The sequence below is a fragment of the Rhinatrema bivittatum genome, chromosome 3, assembly GCF_901001135.1.
Source record: "Rhinatrema bivittatum chromosome 3, aRhiBiv1.1, whole genome shotgun sequence".
NCBI classification, from domain to species: domain Eukaryota; kingdom Metazoa; phylum Chordata; class Amphibia; order Gymnophiona; family Rhinatrematidae; genus Rhinatrema; species Rhinatrema bivittatum.
The window spans coordinates 240,695,930-240,716,016 of record NC_042617.1 but is presented as its reverse complement, the minus strand read 5'-3'; the positions used below and the strand labels follow the sequence as shown (position 1 = coordinate 240,716,016).

At 41.4% G+C, this 20,087-nt stretch overlaps 1 protein-coding gene across 2 annotated transcripts in view; it reads left to right on the top strand.

The window, feature by feature from the left end:
* Nucleotides 1-20,087, top strand: part of TMEM178A (transmembrane protein 178A) — a 272,754-nt gene that overhangs the window by 216,715 nt on the left and 35,952 nt on the right. Inside the window, exon 4 of one of the 2 annotated variants that reach the window (XM_029594348.1) lies at nucleotides 14,719-15,932. The exons of the other annotated variant lie outside the window; for it this stretch is intronic. Coding sequence (XP_029450208.1) covers nucleotides 14,719-14,960 — 242 coding nt within the window. The 3' untranslated portion in view covers nucleotides 14,961-15,932. Of the gene's footprint in view, nucleotides 1-14,718; nucleotides 15,933-20,087 lie in introns of those variants that run through there. 2 annotated transcript variants of the gene reach the window in all.

Genomic DNA, 20,087 nt, shown 5'->3' with positions numbered 1-20,087 from the left:
GTGGATGGTAGTATACTCCTATCACTATACTCTTCCTCAACACACAAGGGATTTCTACCCATAAAGATTCAATTTTGTATTTAGTCTCATGCAGGATGTTTATCCTGTTGGACTCTATGCCATCCCGGACATAAAGCGCCACACCGCCTCCTGGATGCTCCTCTCTGTCATTTTGATATAATTTGTACCTTGTTACAGCACTATCCTATTGGTTATCCTCCTTCCACCATGTCTCTGAGATGCCAATTAAGTCTGTCATCATTCACTGCTATACATTCTAATTCTCCCATTTTACTTCTTTGAAATATTTTTCAATGTGAGTTTTTTGTTTGTATTTTCATTCTACTTTTTAATTGATAGGGATAAATTAGAATTTTTTTAGCTCAGGTGAGTTTTTAGTTACATGCACTTGGACTACTTTTCTTATTATTGGAACCTCACTGTTGGGATGCCTTAATTCTAATGCATCATCAGTATCCTTTGAAGATACCTTCCTCCGAACCATGTGCTGCTGAGCGACTGTCGGCTTTCCCCTTTGTTCTAGTTTAAAAGCTGCTCTATCTCCTTTTTAAAGGTTAGTGCCAGCAGTCTGCTTCCACCCTGGTTAAGGTGGAGCCCATCCCTTTGGAAGAGACTCCCCCTTCCCCAAAAGGTTCCCCAGTTCCTAATAAAACTAAATCCCTCTTCCTTGCACCATCGTCTCATCCACGCATTGAGACTCCGGAGCTCTGCCTGCCTCTGGTGACCTGTGCGTGGAACAGGGAGCATTTCAGAGAATGCTACCTTGGAGGTTCTGGATTTAAGTTTTCTCCCTAAGAGCCTAAATTTGGCTTCCAGAATTCCCTCCCACATTTTCCTATGTTGTTGGGGCCCACATGTACCATGACAGCTGGCTCTTCCCCAGCACTGTCTAAAATCCTATCTAGGTGTCGCGTGAGGTCTGCCACCTTCACACCAGGTAGGCATGTTACCAGGCAATCCTCATACCCACCAGCCACCCGGCTGTCTACATTCCAAATAATCGAATCACCAGCTATGACGGCCGACCTAACCCTTCCCTCCTTGGCTGTAGCCCTTGGAGACACATCCTCGGTGTGAAAGGACAATGCACCACCTGGAGAGTAGATCCTCCCTACAGGATCCTTTCCTGCTGCACCAGGTTGATACTCTTCGATCATGAGACCTACTTCCTCCAAGGCAGCACCAGGCTTGCCAGTTTGAAGTTGGGACTTGGCTACTATGTCCCTGAAGGTCTCATCTATATACCTCTCTGTCTGCCTCATCTCCTCGTCTACCACTCTAGCCTCCAGAGATTTGACTCATTCTCTGAGAGCTAGGAGCTCTTTGCATCGGGTGCACATGTAGAACTTCTCACTGGCAGGTAAAAAATCACACATGTGGCACTCGATGCAAAAGACTGGGAGGCCTCCCTTTTGCTGCTGGACTGCTGCCTTCATCTCAAATTTGTTCTGTTCCTAGTTACATTTTAGGTTGCTATGGGAGTAGGAATATGTCTAATTAGCGTCCTTTAAATTTATTAGTATATTCACTGTGGACTAGATTTTAAAAGCCCTGCACGCGTAAATCCTGCTGGATTTATGTGCGCAGGGCACTCGTGCAACGGCGCACCTATTTTGCATAGGCCGCCAGCACACGCAAAGCCCCAGGACGTGCGTAAGTCCCGGGGCTTCGTAAAAGGGGCGGGAGGGGGCGTGTCCGGGGCATGTCTGCAGTCTGGGGGCATGTCCTGGGGGCACGTTTGGGGGTCAGGGGCGGTCCGGGGCGAGTCCGGGGGCATGGGGATGGTTCGGGGGCAGGCTGGGAGGGCGGTCCACAGTCCCCCGGCACTGCGGCCTGTGCAGGGGGATGCCGAAGCGGCACGCGCAGGTTATGCCTGCTTCATGCAGGCGTAACTTGCACAACAAAAGGTAGAGGGGGATTTAGGTAGGGCTGGGGGGGGTGGGGTAGTTAGGGGAAGGGAAGGTGGGGGGACGTGGAAGGAAAGTTCCCTCCGAGGCCGCTCCGATTTTGGAGCAGCCTCGGAGGAACGGAGGCAGGCTGCGCGGCTCGGCTCGCGCAGGCTGCCGATTTTGCGCAGCCTTGCGCGTGCCGACCCTGGATTCTATAAGATACTTGCGGCTACGCGCGTATCTTATAAAATCCGATGTACTTTTGTTCGCGCCAGTTGCGCGTACTTTTTTAAGATCTACCTCTGTGGGTCAGATTTTCAAAGCCCTACACACACCGGGCCTATTTTACAAAGGCCTGGCGTCGCGCGTGAAGCCCCGCACAAACCATGCCACACTAAATAATATACCCCAATAGTTTACTTCTCCCCAATACTTTTAAAAAAATTTCCCAAGCAAAACTTACTGATTCCTTTCAGCCACCAGCAAGGTGATCCCTTCCTCTCAGTGCTCCCACTGATAAAACACAAGTAAGGTGGAAAAGGTAAAGAGGTAACAATTATTTACCCTTTCAAACAACACTATGACTAGGGGATGCTCTGTGAAACTAGCAACTGGGAGATTTAAAACAAATCGTAGGAAGCATTTTTTCAGTCAGCGTATAATCAAGCTATGGAATCTGTTGCTGGAGGACAAAATCAAAAGAGGAATTGGACAAGTTCCTGAAGGTAAAGTCCATAAACAATGAGCTCCAGCGCTTATCCCTGGGAGTAAAATATATATATAGTTATCTATATCTATATCTATCAACCATTGGGGATCTGAAAGGTATTTATGCCCGGACTGGCAACTGTTGGAGACAGAATGCTGGGCTTGATGGACCTTGATCTGACTCAGCATTGCACTTTATATATTCTTATGCACGGCCAAGAGAAGCTGCGGGTCAGCTAGTGCCATTATGGAATTTGACATGAATGGAGTAGGAGCACATGTGGATCACTTCTGCTCCTGGGAGAACCTGGATTATCAAAACGTAGGGGTCCAAGGGTGGAGGGCATAGGAGGCAAGGACAGGGGTTCACTTGGAAATTTGAAAGGGAAAGAATTTCAGCCAGGGAGTAGGAGTTAACATTATACAACACTCTATCTCTATATTTTATTCAACAAGGAAGGGGGAGTCACCAATAGAATGTGAACAACAAATACCAAAATATGACAAATGGGTTTAAAAATAACTTCAACTTTACTTAGGCAATTCAGGGTATTCAAATGATGAAAAAATGGCAGTACATATACATATATAGCACATGGATACCCAAATAATAATAGCAATAAAGTACACACCCAGTTACTAATGTCCCAGAGAGCTTGTCTATAAACATAAATAGTCTAGAAAAGGGAAAAACAAAAGGGAGAAAAAATGCATTCCAACACACTTTCAAATGAAAGATGTAAAACTTTGGGATTTGTGGTATACGGATGAATAAAGACACAGTTCTTGAAAGAAAATATAAACAGAAGGCATTCCTGTTATGACTACTTCTTTGGTACAGGCATGTACATAGTTGTTAAGGTCTCTCTCTCTCTCTCTCTCTTATGCCCAAGGCATTTAGGTTTTCAGTTCAGGTTTACTAAGTTAGAAAAATGCAGTCTGAGGTAATAATTAAGAGTTGTTTCTTCTCATGAAGTGAACTCACCCATGCTAATATGGTTTCCACAGTGAGGACTCCAGCACAGTCCTGTTAGGTCCATCTCTTGTCTCCATAATTTTCTCAGCACTCATGTCCAACAGCTCCTTGCATCATGCAAGTTTACCGCCACACACTGTTAGAGCAGGGCTTACTCTGATCAACTCCCAAATACTGCCTCTACTGTCTGCACAGCAAAACACAGAATGTATAGTTTGTTTTCTTACTTTTTTTATTTTAAAAAGTCTTATAGACTGCATAATCAATACAATCATTCTAGGTGGTTCATATAATCAATATTAATATTTAAAATCAGACAAACATTAGATTAAAATGGACATTAAAAAAAATCACATATTAGGGAATGCTTTAGTGAACAAGAAAGCTGTTAACATTTTACAGAATATCTTAATTTCAACCATGGAACGCAGATCACGAGATAATGAGCTCCACGGAGTAGGCCCAGTGGCTGAAAAAGCCCAGGCACGTGTCATGACCAGACAGATTTCTTTAAATGAAGGGGTGGTCAAACTCTAATCATTTTCTGAACATAAACATCAGGCTGCGTTATAGAGTGAGATCAGATGTGACAAATAAGTAAGTCCCTCTCCTCTAATGATTTTAAAAATAAGTATCAAAATTTTAAACTTAATAGGTTGTGCTATTGGCAGCTAGTGAAGTTGAAATAAAGTGAAATATGATTTATAATACGACTGTTCGTAATCAGTCTGGCCATGGCATTTTGCACTGAATTTGATATTTCGGCAGCCCAATAACCAAAGAATTCTGTAGTCAATAACAGTTAGTAGAAAAGCCTGTTCAATGATTCCAAAATCGTTCAAAGATAAAAAATTCATAATATATTTTTATAATCTTAGGGGGTTATTTTCTAAGCACTTATCGCATGCGAAAAGGGCCTTTTTGCGACAGTAACATTAAAATTAGGGGGAGGGGAGGAGTCGAGGCGGAGTTAGGGAGGAGTCGGCGGCGGCACTGTTGCCGCAGCAGGTGAAATCGCACCACCGTGGTGCGATCGACTGCGGGCTATCGCCTGCTCGCCCCCTCCTTCACCCCCCACCCCCTTTAGCACAGGCTTCACCATTCCACATGGAATGATGAATTCTGGCCTTAATTTGTAGATCCTGAATATAATAAAAAGCGAATATGAGCAATACAAGATAAAGAAGAGTCAAATTGAAAACATATCTTATATACTGTATCTGAAAAAATGTTAAAATTACCATCTACTGTTAAGCCGGTATAAGAGTCAGAAGGAGGATTGGTTGATATCCACATTGCTTCTGTTTTATGAACATTCATTACTAATTGATTCATTAACATCCCAGTTTTAATATGAGTCAAGCACTGATCAATTTATAATATTGTAGTCCGAACATGAATGATGACAGGAAAAAGGAGCTGTATAACATTTGCATAGATTAAAAAAAATGGGACGTGCTATTCTAAAATCTTTGTTAGAGGGTAAAGATATAGATTGAATAATATGGCACACAGTATGGATCCCTGAGGTACACCAATTGATGCTGTCAAGAAGCAAAAAAAATTATGCAATCTCTGCAGCCATGAGGATCCTCTGAGAAACCACACAGCCAACTCTATAACCCAGTGGTCAAATCCCTGTAGGAAGATTATTCTCTGACGTCTGATTGGATAGTGGTCTTGTCCTGCTTTAATACACATTAGGCTGAAAATAGCTAGATGGGCTGCACTGTTTAACCCTATTATTACAGCTTTTTAGTATCCAAGAGAAATACTGTATTTTGTTTGTACAGAAGTCAAATGAACCAGAGAAATCAAAATCCACAGGCATGAAATGTACAGATAGAAAACAGCAAACCACATTGCAGGGGGTCCTGAGATTAATGAGAAATATAAAGCAGTTGAGAGATAATTCAGGAGGATTAAAGTATGGCCTGCTACATTATATTTGGGGAGGGGGATCCAGAGGGTCATTGGACATTGTGGGGGTCTTTTGAGTATGGGCGGGGCCTATAGATGTGTGCATGTATATGGTTCTGTCTCAGGACATACTGCCCCTTTAAAAATCATGGCAGAGGTGCTGGGAACAAACAACAATTTAGTGATTCCCATAGGAAGTTTATCACAAAAGAATACAGGAATGTGCTTTTCTACTGTAGCTTAGTTAATAAGCCCTTTACTAGTATGTGGGAGAGAGAAGGAGTAAAGATGTGAATGCAAAATGGTCCTTAAGATAGAAGAGGGCTGGCACCCATGTTTCATAAAAGTTACGTGTTAACGTTTAGGTACCCCTGATTAAATTATATGTTTCAATGAATCTCTAAGTGAACAGAAGCTGACAACCTCTACAAGGTACAAAGTTAAACATATCTTTCTGCAGTGCTTAATGCAAAATAACTGTTTATTTGCTGATGTTTATTTGGAATGTACTAAAAATAATAAAAAAATATGTGAATAAGGCATGTACAAAAGTTTGGACACCCTTTCAGTTGATTCATTACTTTTTTTTTTTTTTTTAAATAAATTGTTTATAAGGCCCAAAATTTGATTGATTCGTTAGGCCTTCAATTAGTCAGGTGAAGATTTATTTATTTAAAACTGTATACCCCGCTTGATCATAGATTCTCAGCGGCTAACAAGAAACTTACATAACATATTAAAAATATCATACAGAATTAAAAAATAATTAAAACAGATCATGTGACAAACTGTTTTGCTCGTGGACCTTTTCTCCGCGACATTATGAAGTCTGTCTCAAAAGTGAAGCCCTGAGATTTTGTCAGTGGAAGGCAGTGCAAGTGAAGAAGACTTAACAGGATATTAATTCATACCAGTCCACTTTCCCCTCGAGTTCAGTCTTTAGATGTTGGGAACATCAGCGAAAGGTAGTTGAAACATGGAAAATACTGGATCTGGATCAGGATCAAACTGAAGCAGGATCAAGCTGAAGCAGGAATAGGACAAAGCAGATACAGGACAAAACAAAGGAAGGCTGAAGCTGGAGCAAACTGGCAGGTTTCACTCCACCTTAACTGTTGCCAAGACAAAGAGAACACAGAACAGTTGGTCTTCAAATAGTCCTGTGCCTCTGATGACAGATTCTCTGCCTTGACCCCGTATTTCCTGCTGCCGTCCCTTTAAGACAATGATGATGTCACTGGCCGGCTTGCATCAACGCTACTGAAACACTGATCCGAGCTGTGGGATCAGCCCACAGGCCTCAGCGAGTGGCGTGGCCGATCCCCGAAGCCAAAAATAGATCCACCAGAGCTGTCGGAGCAGGTAGGAAGGCCCAACCATGGCAAATCGCGGCCGGGTTTTCTAACAGTACCTCTCCTCTTATGTCCCCTCAAAAAAGGCTTAGGCTTGTGTGGATGATCTTGATGGAATTGCTGAAGAAGTGATTTATCCAGAATGTGAGAAGCTGGTTCCCAGGTATTTTCTTCTGGTCCATAGCCTTCCCAAGCTATAAGATACTCCCAGCATTGGAGACGACGGTGCACGTTTAGAATTTCTTTGACTTGATAGATTTGATTCTCTTCGGACACCACTTTTGGGTATTTCTGGTATCTTGTGATGTGGCCAGGAAAGTATTAATGGTTTCAGTAGAGATACATGGAATGAATTATGTATGCGAAGCGTAGAAGGTAATTGTAAGTGATAGGTTTAAGGTTTATTATTATTTATATACCGTTGTCTCAGCAAGCCTTCACAATGGTTTACATTTCAATAAATATACAGTGAGGAAATTACATTCAGTCATAAAAGATAAAACAGCTAAAATTTATAAGAGAGAAATTACTAAAACATATTAGCTGTTAAAAGATATAAAGATATAAATATAAAATAAAGCTATAAATATTAATCCAATAAAACCATTAAAACAATGAAAGATATATACAGTTCTTTTAATAGGAAGCGGCCTGTGCATAATGAACTTAAATGCGTGTTTGTTGCTCATTTTCAATGTAAGCTGCGTTGAATAACCATGTTTTAAGTTCTGCTTTAAATTTGCTTTTTTCTCGCTGTGTCCTTAATTGAACTGGTAGTGAATTCCACAGTTTCGAACCTGCAATGGATAACGCTCTTTCTCGATTGGTAATTTTGAAAGGTCCAATATACTTAGGTGCCAACTTATTGAAGGTACTCTAAGGTGGATATGGCGTGTACTTAACCATACCTGGTCTCCAGTGCAGAAATGGGGAGCTGGCCATCGATGTTTGTCAGTGGTTCTTTTAGCATCCTCAGTTGCCTTTGCGAGATTATTTTGGATGTCCTCCCATAATGGATGGAGTTGCTGGGATTTAAGTTGGGTGGCTGGAGAAGAGACGGTAAGTTGCACAGGCAGCAGTGGAACAGATTGTCAACCAAAAACTACTTGGAAAGGAGATTTTTTAGTAGCTGAATTAGCATGCATGTTGTGGGAGAATTCCACCCACGGCAATAACGACGCCCAGTTATCTTGCTTAGAGTTGACAAAAGAGCAAAGAAACGTCTTTAGGGTCTGATTAACTCACTCAGTTTGCCCATTACCTTGGGGATGATATGCCATGGTAAAATCTAACTGTACTCCAAATTTTTTACAAAGGGCTTGCCAGTACTTGCTCGTGAATTGGGATCCTCGGTCGGAAATAATATGTTGAGGCAGTCCATGTAAACGAAATATGTGTTGCATAAAATAATTGTGCAAGCTCTGGAGCTGTGGGTAACTTAGGAAGAGGAACGAAGTGAGCCATCTTTGAAAATCTATCTACTACCACCCAAATCACTTGATTACCGATGGATGGGGGTAACTCTACAATAAAGTCTGTAGATATATGAGTCCAAGGTGCTTTTGGTATAGGCAGAGGCTGTAGAAGTCCCCAAGGGTGCCCCGGTATAGGTTTTTGCTGTGCACAAATTGGGCAAGAATCCACATAGGATCGGGTGTCTTTCTCAATGGTCGGCCACCAGTAGTAATGACTTAATAATTCAAGAGTATGTAGCCTGCCAGGATGCCCAGCTGATAGAGAATCATGAGTCCAGGTAAGCACCGTTTGTCTAAGACAAAGAGGAACTACTGTCTTCCCTACTGGCTCAGTTTGCGTTGCTGCAAGGATTATTCGTGCTGGATCCACAATAAATTGCAGAGGAGTCGGAGTGTCATCTGTTTCATAAACTCTTGATAATGCATCAGCCCTGACGTTTTTTGTAGCTGGTCGATATCTTAAGGTAAAATTGAAACGACTAAAAAATAACACCCACCGGGCTTGACGGGGATTCAAACATTGGGCCTTGCTGAGATATTCTAAATTTTTATGGTCCATGAAAATGGTTATTGGGTGCAACGACCCCTCAAGCCATTGTTGCCATTCTTCCAGTGCCATCTTGACTGCCAACAATTCTTTATCTCCAATGCCATAATTTTTTCAGCCGGTAAAAATTTTCTAGAAAAATAGGAGCAAGGTAAAAGTATTCCAGCATCAGAATGTTGGCTGAGAATAGTTTATGTAAAAATTGGAAAACCCAAGTAACTGTTGAAGAGCTCGAAGTCCCTGCAGTTGGGGCCAGTCTCGGATACAAGCTACTTTGTCTGGATCCATGCGCAAACCTTCTGTGAAACCAGAAACCCCAAAAACGGAAGTGAGGTTTGCTCAAACAAGCACTTTTCTAATTTTGCATAGAGGTGGTGCAAAAGATCCGAGAACGCTGTAGACTGTCGACACGGCTCATCAAAAACTTGTTTGAAATTCTGTGTGAAGGAAGCCAGATCCGTAAGGAGAGAATCTCCACATTCCCATAGGGGGGAAGCCTACGCAAGTGCCTTCCCATCTAACAAGGACAAGATGAAGGTGGTCTTTACCTGATCCATGGGAAATTGAGCAGGTTGTAATGAGAAGTGCATAAAGCAGTGGTTTAAAAACCCATGGCACTGCTTAGGATCTCCAGCGTACCTTGGAGGACCTGGCAGATGAATTGGAGCAACATGAGAGAGTGAAGCCACTGGAAGTGTTGGAGGAGCAGTCGGCTTGGGAGTGGAGTCTTATCAGTTAGCCAAGCATTCTACGGTTGTAGCCAGGACATCCAGGCATATCTGTTGCTGCTGAAGGCATTGAGCCACGTCAGGGATGGCCTAGAGACCACTCAAATCCGCCGAGTCCATGGTCTTGGCAAACTGTTGTGATTGTGGACCCTTTCTCCGTGACATTATGAAGTCTGTCTTAAAGGTGAAGCCCCTGAGATTTTGTCAGTGGAAGGCAGTGAAGCGAAGAAGACTTAACAGGATATTAATTCATACCAGTCCACATTCCCCTCGAGTTCAGTCTTTAGATGTTGGGAACATCAGCGAAAGGTATTTGAAACGTGGAAAATACTGAATCTGGAACAAGCTGGATCAGGATCAGACTGAAGCAGCATCAAGCTGAAGCAGAATCAAACTGAAGCAGGAACAGGACGAAGCAGGAACAGGACAAAACAAAGGAAGGCTGAAGCTGCAGCAAACTGGCAAACTTCACTCCACCTTAACTGTTGCCAAGACAAAGAGAAAACAGAACAGTTGGTCTTCAAATAGTCCAGTGCCTTTGATGACAGATTCTCTGCCTCGAGCCCATATTTCCTGCCGCCGTCCCTTTAAGACGTTAATGATGTCACTGGCCCGCGCACGCACGTCCCAAGGGGGCATGCATCGAAGCTACTGAAACAACGATCTGAGCCGTGTGATCGGCCCGCAGACCTCAGCGAGTGGCGTAGCCGATCACTGAAGCCAAAAATAGATCCTCTAGACTCGCCGGAGTAGGTAGGCATGCCCGACGTGGCGAATTGCGGCCGGGTTTTCTAATACAAACTCATATGGAATGCAAAGATATAAATAATTCCATGATTTACCAAATACTCTGACTTATGATGATTGTTCTGTCTTTTTTCAATAACCATATACTCCTCTAAGCAGCTATCTGAGCATTTGAAGATAATTCATTTTTACAAAGCAGGGGAAGGCTTTGAAAACCTTTATAAATACTTCCAAGTAGCTGCTTCAACTGTCAGAAACATTGTTAAGAGATGGAAGTTGCATGAAGATCGGGCAAGATCTGGAGACCGGGGTGGGGGGGATTGGGGTTCTTAAGGGAGGGGAGGGGTAGGCTGGCAGAGGATTGCCCGGGTTGTTCTTACGTCCCCACCTTATACTTTTGACAATCCTACATATGGGACGAGTAGGGATGAGCTGAGGGTTGACTTTTCTACAGACAGATAGGTGATTTTTATGTTGGGGTTTGTTTATTCCTTCCTTTTCTTTCCACTGATGTGCTCTACTTAGGCTAATTATGTAGTGCAAAGGTAATCTATCTTATTTTATCTGTATGTGTTCACTGTCCTGGACAAGGACTGCCGGCACATATTAGTGGCGGATTATATGATGTTCTGGCTGTAATTATTATACTTTCCATGTATCGTTTGCCATGTCTAAGATGTTTGGAAAAATGCAATAAACATATTATACAAAAAAAAAAAAAAAAGATCTGGAGACCAAGAAAAATCTCTGATAGAACTGCCCGAACTGGGGAGATCTGTAAAGGAGAACCCACAGATCTCTGGAATTGACCTACTAAAAGATTTAGCCATCACTGGAGCGGTTGTCCACACATACGCAGTATAGTATTGCTTACACAATAATGATCTGCATGAGAGAGTTATCGGAAAACTTTTCTATGATATTATCACAAAAGTCATTGTTTAAAGGATGCAAAACAAAACCTTGATCAGCCTAAATCTTTTTAAAACAAAATGCTTTGGACTGATGAAACTATAATTGAAGTTTTTTTCACAACCACACAAGATACATTTGGAGATATAAGGTGAATCATTTGAAGAAAAGAATACTTTGCCAACCGTTTAGCGCAGGGTTAGATCTACCATATTATGCTTTGGAGCTGTGTGGCAGTCAGTGGCACAGGAAATATTGTGCAGGTAGAAGATAAAATGGAACCAACTAAATATGAGCATATCCTACATTTTGTCCCACAATCAGTGAAGCTGAAAAGAAGTTGGATATTTGAGCAAGACAATAATACAAAACATACCTCAAAATCAACCATGAAATATTTATAGGAAAAAAAGATGAAGGTTTTGAAATGGCCTTCACAATCCCCAGACGCCAGACCTGAATATTATTGAAAATCTATGAGGAGATCTTTAGCATTCAGTTCATGCAAGGAGACCTAAGAATATTTCTGAGCTAAATGATTTCTGCAAGGAATAGTGAGAAAAAATGTCCAAAAGCAAGAAAAGGCTCTTTGCAGGAAACATTTAGAAGCTGTTATTTCAGAAAAAAAGAGGTATTACAATGTATTTTTATTTGATTTGATTTATATTACACTGTATTTTTATTCTTACTTTACTGCATTTCTGTTTTATTTTGTTTTATTTTGTTTTATTTTAATTATTTTATTATACTCTTATTTTATCATTGTAAACCGCTTTGAACAGTATTAGTACTGGTAAAATGGTATAGAAATGTGTTAAATAAAATAAATAAATAATAAATATTCTGCTTTTTGGCACTTCAAAACAGATTGTATTCAGGTACTGTGGGTATTTCCCCAGAGGGCTTACAATGTAAGGACCTCATTTACTAAACATTTTCCCTATAGACACAGAATGGGAGAAAAACATTAGTAAATTAAGCCTTAAGTTTGTACCTAAGCCAACAGAGGGTAAAGTCACTTTCCCAAGCTCACAAGGAGCAGTACTGAGATATGAACCCTGGATTCACTGTTCTGCCTATATTTCTTTGGCAAATACATTGGAAGAGCCAAAGGGATACCCCCATAATGGCTGAAGGGATAACCCATACTGGTTGATTCTTACATGATTAGTGATGTGCTGCCAGTTTCATATCAAGAGGCTTTCACCAGCTCTGTTCCATTTGGTAAAGCACAAAATTATTTGATGCTCCACCACCTTTCTTCTTATAACAAAAAATAAAATGTACATAGAATATACAATAAATTAATACTGAAAATTACATTTCAAACATAGGATTTTTGGCAGGTTGAAACAACTTACTGATCAACATAACAATTACCTAAAAATATTCATGAAATATTGCACAAAAATATTGTACATAAGATTTTAAAACCATACAAGTCCCCAAACATTATTTATATCTGACAGGACTTAATGTGATTTTAATTGCTCAGGTTTTACTGAATTCATATAAATATTGCACAAAAATATTGTACATAAGATTTTAAAACCATACAAGTCCCCAAACATTATTTATATCTAATGACAGGACTTAATGTGATTTTAATTGCTCATGTACAATATTTTTGTGCAATATTTATATGAATTCAGTAAAACCTATCACATCCTTCAGAAAATCCAGTTTTCTACAGGTCAAAGCACTCAAACATAAGAACATAAGAAATTGCCATGCTGGGTCAGACCAAGGGTCCATCAAGCACAGCATCCTGTTTCCAGGCTGATACCTGGAACTGACCTCTGCTTGCTATTGACCATGCTCGAACTGATACCTGGAACTGACCCTTGCTTTGGCTGACCACCCTCAGATGGATACCCTAGCTTTGACCCTTGCGCTCCACTCGGACACTCCTTTTGCTTCTCCCGTGACCACCAGACCAGCCTATTCTGAAGCGGCAGTTCCTGTCTTGTTCTAGTGGTCTCTGGTAAACCCTGTTCCAGTCTAGCTCGTCTACTCTCCACTAACCACGCACCTTTGCTCTTGGTGGGCACACCTCTCAGCTACCTCTCCGGGAAACCCTCAGAGGCCCACCTAAGCCCAGGCAGTCCGGGAATCCAAGGGCTCAACCCAGGGAACCCCTGGACTGTTATTGGTGAAACTCCAGCTATCCTCTGTCTCCTTGTGTGCTCTGCCTTCTGGTGGCAGGTGCCCTCTGGGAACCCTCAGAGGGCCGTACCAATCCTGTGCCAGGCGAAGGGTCCACCTCCAGCGCAACAAGGTGAACCCCTACCCGAACATTAGTGACATTATGCCCATTAGTGAGCACTAGATCAAGTATCACACCTTCCCTTCTGGTTTCCATTACCATTTGTTTGAGCAGATCCCCTTTAAGGGCATCTACTATCTATCTGCTTCTTGTAGATTTCACTGAAAGGATACTCCAGTCCACATCCGGTAGATTAAAATCTCCAATGAGCAACACGTCTCCCTTCTTTCCCACCTTTTGGATGTCTTCGATGAGTTCTCTGTCCAGTTTTTCTGTTTGAGTCGTTGGCCTATAGATCTCTCCAACGATGGAAGCAACATTTTCATTTTTAGGATGGTCCATAATACTTCTTCTTGACCCCATGACCCTTGCAGTTCAGTTGCTTGAATATGGTTTTTGACATAAAGAGCTACTTCTCCCTCTTTTCTGTCCTCTCTGTCCTTCCTTATAGCATGGGATGGCTTATCCCACTCATGAGAATCAATGAACCACATCTCTATAACAAAATATCCAAGTCTGCTTCCACCATTAGGGCCTGCAAGTCTGGGATTTTGTTGCCCCGACTATGAGCATTTTAGACATAACATTCCAGCTGCTTTTTCTAGTCACCTTTTCTGCTTTTTTGTAACTGATTTGGTTATTTTGTGGAGCATCTGTGGTGACTCTGCTTACCAAGAAACTTTAATATTTTTTTGCAGCTGTGCCAAATATCTTTTTGTCCACTCTGAGTATCTCCCAAGTATCCCCCTTTCATGAAGATTGTTCTTTAGGAAGCCTGAATAGTCTGAGATATTTAGCTGTTGAAGCTCACAAATAGTGGGGCTGAAATGAATCCTAAAAGGCTTGGTTAATCTTAATAGGGAAGAGTGTGGAGATGTTTGGGTTTGTAGGATGGCTTTGTACCCTTATCTGTGTATAATCATGTTTATATTATACCATGCAAGACCAAAGTTTGAAAACTTTTTTCTCATTTAGAATGTGAGAAATAGGGATAGCCATGCATAACTCTGGCAAAAATCTTAGGCAATTGGATAGCCTAAGTTTCTTTCCTGCTTTCATATAATATATGAATACTAATATGATGCGTGATTGCTTGAAAATAAACCAGTGTGAGTTTTCTTTCATAGCAGTTTGAGCATTTCTATTAACTCTCATCATACGATTGTTTTGTTTGCAGGAATATTTTGCACCATTTCCCTGTGCACTTATGCAGCAAGCATATCATATGATCTGAATCGACTGCCAAAATTCATTTATGGTCTTCCAAGTGACGTGGAACATGGATACAGCTGGTCTCTGTATTGTGCCTGGGGCAGCCTAGGCCTAATCGTAGCCGCAGGATGTCTCTGCACTGCATTTCCCTTTCTCAGCCAAACGAAGATTCTGCTTCTAACATCCACCAGAGACTCCTGTGTATGACTGCCTGTCTGAAAGATGCAGCTACTGAATTCTTTCTTTCTGAATGCTGATTTTGTCTGACATGCTTTATTGATAGGACAAACATGTGCTTCATGGACTAAAGAAAATAAAACTTGTCGTGAAAGATAAAATCCATACTTCAAGCACAAACACCCCCCCCCCCCACCTCCCCTCCCACCCCGCAAAAAGGTGAAAGTGATCATACCGGATCAGCCAACTAAAGCTAGGCTTTCACGAAGATCAGCATAAAATATGAGAAATCTTTGTGAGTACAAGAATACTGTGGCATCAAGTGCTTTAATGAGATATTATTTATGCAACTAAGTTGCATGTGTGGCCAAGATTATCAGTGTGTGGTGAATGTCAGTTGTAGGAAAAGGGTATTGGTAAATAAATAAATCCCATTGAGGGTTTAAGACAAACATTTCATCCCTGATTTCTGTGTGCTGCCATGCTATTTGAGAAAAGGATACCATTCTACTGGAAATAAAGATTTGAGGTTAGAATAAATATGCTTGTTCTTGTCCCATCCTCATGCTTGGTAAACTTTGATGCTTTGTGTATGCTGCTCTTGAACTGGAAAAAATGCCCTGTTCAAATGGAAGCCAGCAAATTGTACATCAGTGCCTGGTGTGGGTCTGTGAGATGTGCCACTTCTGCCACACCATGAGCTGCTGCTCCATAGTATATGCTGGTGAAGGCACTGAAGGGTTTTGTTTGTACCATTTTCTGCCTGATGTGTTATTGTATATTTATGTCAGCGCTCATCATCAAAGCAAGTTGGTTCTCACTGTACTCAAAGTTCCCTTTTTTTGTATTTTGTGCCTGAACCAAAATAACATAAGGAAAATCATCAATGTGGAACATGCTCATTGACTCTATGCAGCACTTTTTACAGTCACACTTTTTGTGAAATCTCAGCCTCTTTCTGTTAACAGGATTTCAGTATTAAAATACCCCATTTCTTCTTTATGTCTATGTGCCATGTGCCTGTGTCTGCAATAGTAGTGGGTTTAGTGCCTTGACATCGTACTAGCAGTGATTTCAGACCTGTGCCTAGAGTGACAACACCTTTCCTTCTCCACAAACTACTCACCCCTACCTGGACCACTGATGACTTTTAGTATGTCATCCCTCACTTTGCCAATCTCACGGTTCCAGCTCTGGTAGTACTAACAACGAGCTGAGTGCATGTGAGGACTGAGCCAATGCATGTTCACAGCACCACAGTGGCCCAAGCCCCTTTAGGCAACCATACAGGAGGCAGGGCTGTGAGTTTGTGCTGGCTCACAGCACTCAGCTGTTAATGCTGCTAAAACTTGAGCTTAGAGTTCTGGGTTAATAGGTGAAAGGGCAAGAGAGGAAAATAATTACAGATCTAAGGTTGAAAGGGGGAGTGATCAGAGAATCACAGGGATGGGGAAGTAAACAGAGATCTAGAAGGAAAAGAGAAGTGGTAGTGCAAGCACCTGCACTGACAGTGCTTAGAGGCAGAAAAAGCCTTAATCCATCATTGAGTTATTTGTCCCTTGGTCAACAGTTTAGGTTATTAAACATTTATAGCTTTCGCTGTTGTAAAATAATCCCATCCTGGATTGAAGATTTATCTATAGTCAATGCTCTATCTAGATTATTATATTTTAAAGACCAAGGTCATGATTTAGAAAATCTAGACAGAAAACAGCTGTAAATACCTTTGAGAAAAGGCACAATATCAAATGTCCATAAATAATTAAATGTCCTCTCCAGTAAGCAATAGGCTGTTAGAATCATCTAAAAATTTGTTTTCAATATTTTTAAAATAGGAACTGAAAATTTGCACATTCTAAACAAGTAAGTATGTGTAGCAGGGCACTTTTAGGGAACTGATGTCCTGGGTTCTAACCAATCAGATTGCTTACAGTTAAAGGGGCTGATAATAAAAAAAAACCTGAACTAATTTTTCAAAACATGATGGGCTGTTATTACGTGCATTAGGGCCTTATCTCATGCGATACCACCCTAACGCATGTGATGATTGCATTGCCACGTTAAAATTAAAATGAGGAAAAGGGGAGGGGTTAGGTCAGTTGGGCCCAAACTGACCAATCTATATGGGAACATTTTGTTAACAACATTTTGGGCCCAGTAACTCTACAGGCGATAATGTTTTACATATTATCACTGGCAGTAGCGCTAGAAATAGCTACACCTTTTGCAGGGGCGCTATGGGGGCTATAGTGTGCGCCACGGCCCAATTGCAGCAGGTGAACATGCACCGCCATGATGCGGCCACGTGTACACTATCCCCCCCCCCCCCGCCCCTTTTCTGGCCGTGGCTCTTCGTTCCGCTATATTTATAGTGGAATGAAAAATCTAGGCCTAAATTAGTTCCTAAATTAGGTACCTATTTTCAGCCGAACTTAGGTGCCCAAATTTTCACCTGAAAATTCACATAAATTTAGACCTATTTATTTACCTAGATTTAGGCTTCTAAATTAGGTGCCTAGTTCTGAAAATCAGTGCTGAGGTTCTAACTTTGTTTCTCCGCCCTAACTTCGCCCCCAAAGCCACCCACTTTTTAGGTTCCTAAATTTAGGATACTAATAAAACACAGAGCCTAAATTTAGGCACTCAGTTCTAGTAAATTTCTAAAAGGGCCAATTTAGGATCCTAACTCCAAATGTTAGGCGCCTAAACCCTTTGAAAATTGGCCCCAAACTGACCAATCTATATGGGAATGTACCAGCCTGGCTTTTGGGGTATGTGATCCTTGCAGAAAGGGGATGCCAGCTTGTCAGCACTCCTCTTCCCCTGATGCCCTTCTATATTATGTGGGTAGAGAGAAAGGATCAGGGTGGGGGAAGAAGAGAGGGATATGCTGGGCAGGGAAAGAGAGAAAGGGGGATACACCATGACAACCAAAGGAGGGAATTTCTGTGCCAAATTTCCCACTGCTGAAATGGAGAAAGGTGTCAATTTCAGTTTTTGCATAGGGTGCCAGCTGGCTTTGTTAATATGCCTACATAATCTAAATAAATCTCTTACCAGTTCAAGTGGCTACATCATATGCAATGGTGCGCATATACTTGCTGAGGATGCCAAATCTAGACTTCACTTGGCAAGATATATGAAACAAAAAATGCCTGTGATAAATGTGGCCACATTCAGCAATGTTGTAGTTCTAATTTTTTGCTGACTTTGCTTATCAGGTAGTTATATATTGTTAGATGCTGATTCATATGTTTTCAAGATGAAATTCTTATAAGTTCATAAGATCATAAGAACTATCATATGGGTCAGGCCATGTGTCTATCAAGCCCAGTATCCTGTTTCCAACAGTGGCCCATCCAGGTCACAAGCACCTGGCAGGATCCCAAATAGTAGATAGATTCCATATCGTTTATGCCCAGGAATAAACAGTGGCTTTCCTCAAGTCTACCTAGTTAATAACAATTTATGGACGTTTCCTCCAGGAACTTATCCAAACCTTTTTTAAACCCACCTACATTAACTACATTTATCACATTCTTTGGCAACGAATTTCAGAAGTTAAGTGTGCATTGAGTGAAAAAGTATTTTCTCTGATTTGTTTTAAATGTGCTACTTAGTAACTTCATGGAGTTTCCACTAGTCTTTTTGGGGTCCATTTTCAGCTGCTATGCAGCTCGGCTAGTTAGCCTGAGGGCTATGGTGAAGTCAAAGGTGATGTTAAATTTTCGACAGAGAGCCCTCCAGTAGCAGGCTATGAATTGGATGCCGCTGTCAGACAGAATGTGAAAGGGTAGGAGATGTAATCTGAAGACATGTTGGACGAATAGACAGGCCAGCTCAGGAGCCAAAGGTAGCCCAGAGTGAGATACAAAATATGCCATTTTAAAGACTCTGTCCACTATGAGCCATATCATAGTGGAGCCATGTGAGAGGAGGAGATCCACATTGAAGTCTGTGGAAATGTGGGTCCAGGGTTCTCTAGGGACTGGCAACAGCTGTAACAACCCCCAGGGTTGGGCACAAAAAGGCTTGTTTTGTACACAAGTAGGACAGAAATCCACATAGTTTTTTATGTCTCTCTTTACTTGAAGCCACCAATAGTGGCGTCGATAGAGGTTGAGAGTTTGGGGTACTTCAGGATCCTGCCAAGTGAAAGTCATGCACCCATTTTTTTTTTGTTTCAGACTTTTTATTAAGGATTTAAACAGCGTAAGTAATGACAATTAACAGGCCTTACAAACAAACCGGCCTATTTTAGAAAACAGCAAATGATCCATCATTACATTATCGCTCAAATAAAGAAGAAAAAGGAAGAACTAAGGAGACACAGAAATTTAGCAGGTGGAGAGAAGGAGAAGAGAGAACAGAGGAGTGCACAGAAGAGAAAAAAAGGAAATCCAGTATAACGTGAATGGAGGAAAGAAGAGGAGGAGTAGACGAATCATATGATCTAACCGTACAGTGAAATTCCCAGATCAATCAGTACATGTTGTGATATTATAATGAGGTTAGATAAGTGTCCAACGGCTTCCACACCTGTGACCACTTGGCAAGCCTGAAAAATTTAATCGCCATCGCTTTCTCATATTTGGAGTATAGACATACAGTATTCCACCATAAATGTTCTGAAAGCATCTCGCTGTGTTTCCAGTTAGACAAAATATTGTGAAGACCAATAGATAATAAAAAGTCTAGCAATTTCCTATGTGGGAGTGGGAGCTGTAGAGCGGTATCAGCCCCTTTTAGTATAACCATTGAATAAGTAATTGGTTGTGTAAGATTTAGGATTAAAGATATAGTAGACCAAATTTGGCACCAGAATTTATTAACGTAAGAGCATGAGAAAAGCATGTGTTTCAAGGTAGCTTTATCAGTTGAACAAGACCAGCAAGCATGTGAGGTAAGAAGTCCTGCTCTGTGTAGTTTCCAGGGAGTCCAAATTGCCCTATGCATTATGAAAAATGAGGTCTGCAGTAAATGGGAAGACAGTGAGATACGAATAGAAGTAGTCCATATATATTGCCACATCCTAGGAGACGGTTCAAAGTCAATATCAGATTACCATACTGGGTGGAGATACTGTGTGGAAATCCTCAGTGTGAGGCCTTTAATAATTTTATACAAGCTAGAGGCCAGATGATCTTTAGGCCCGGG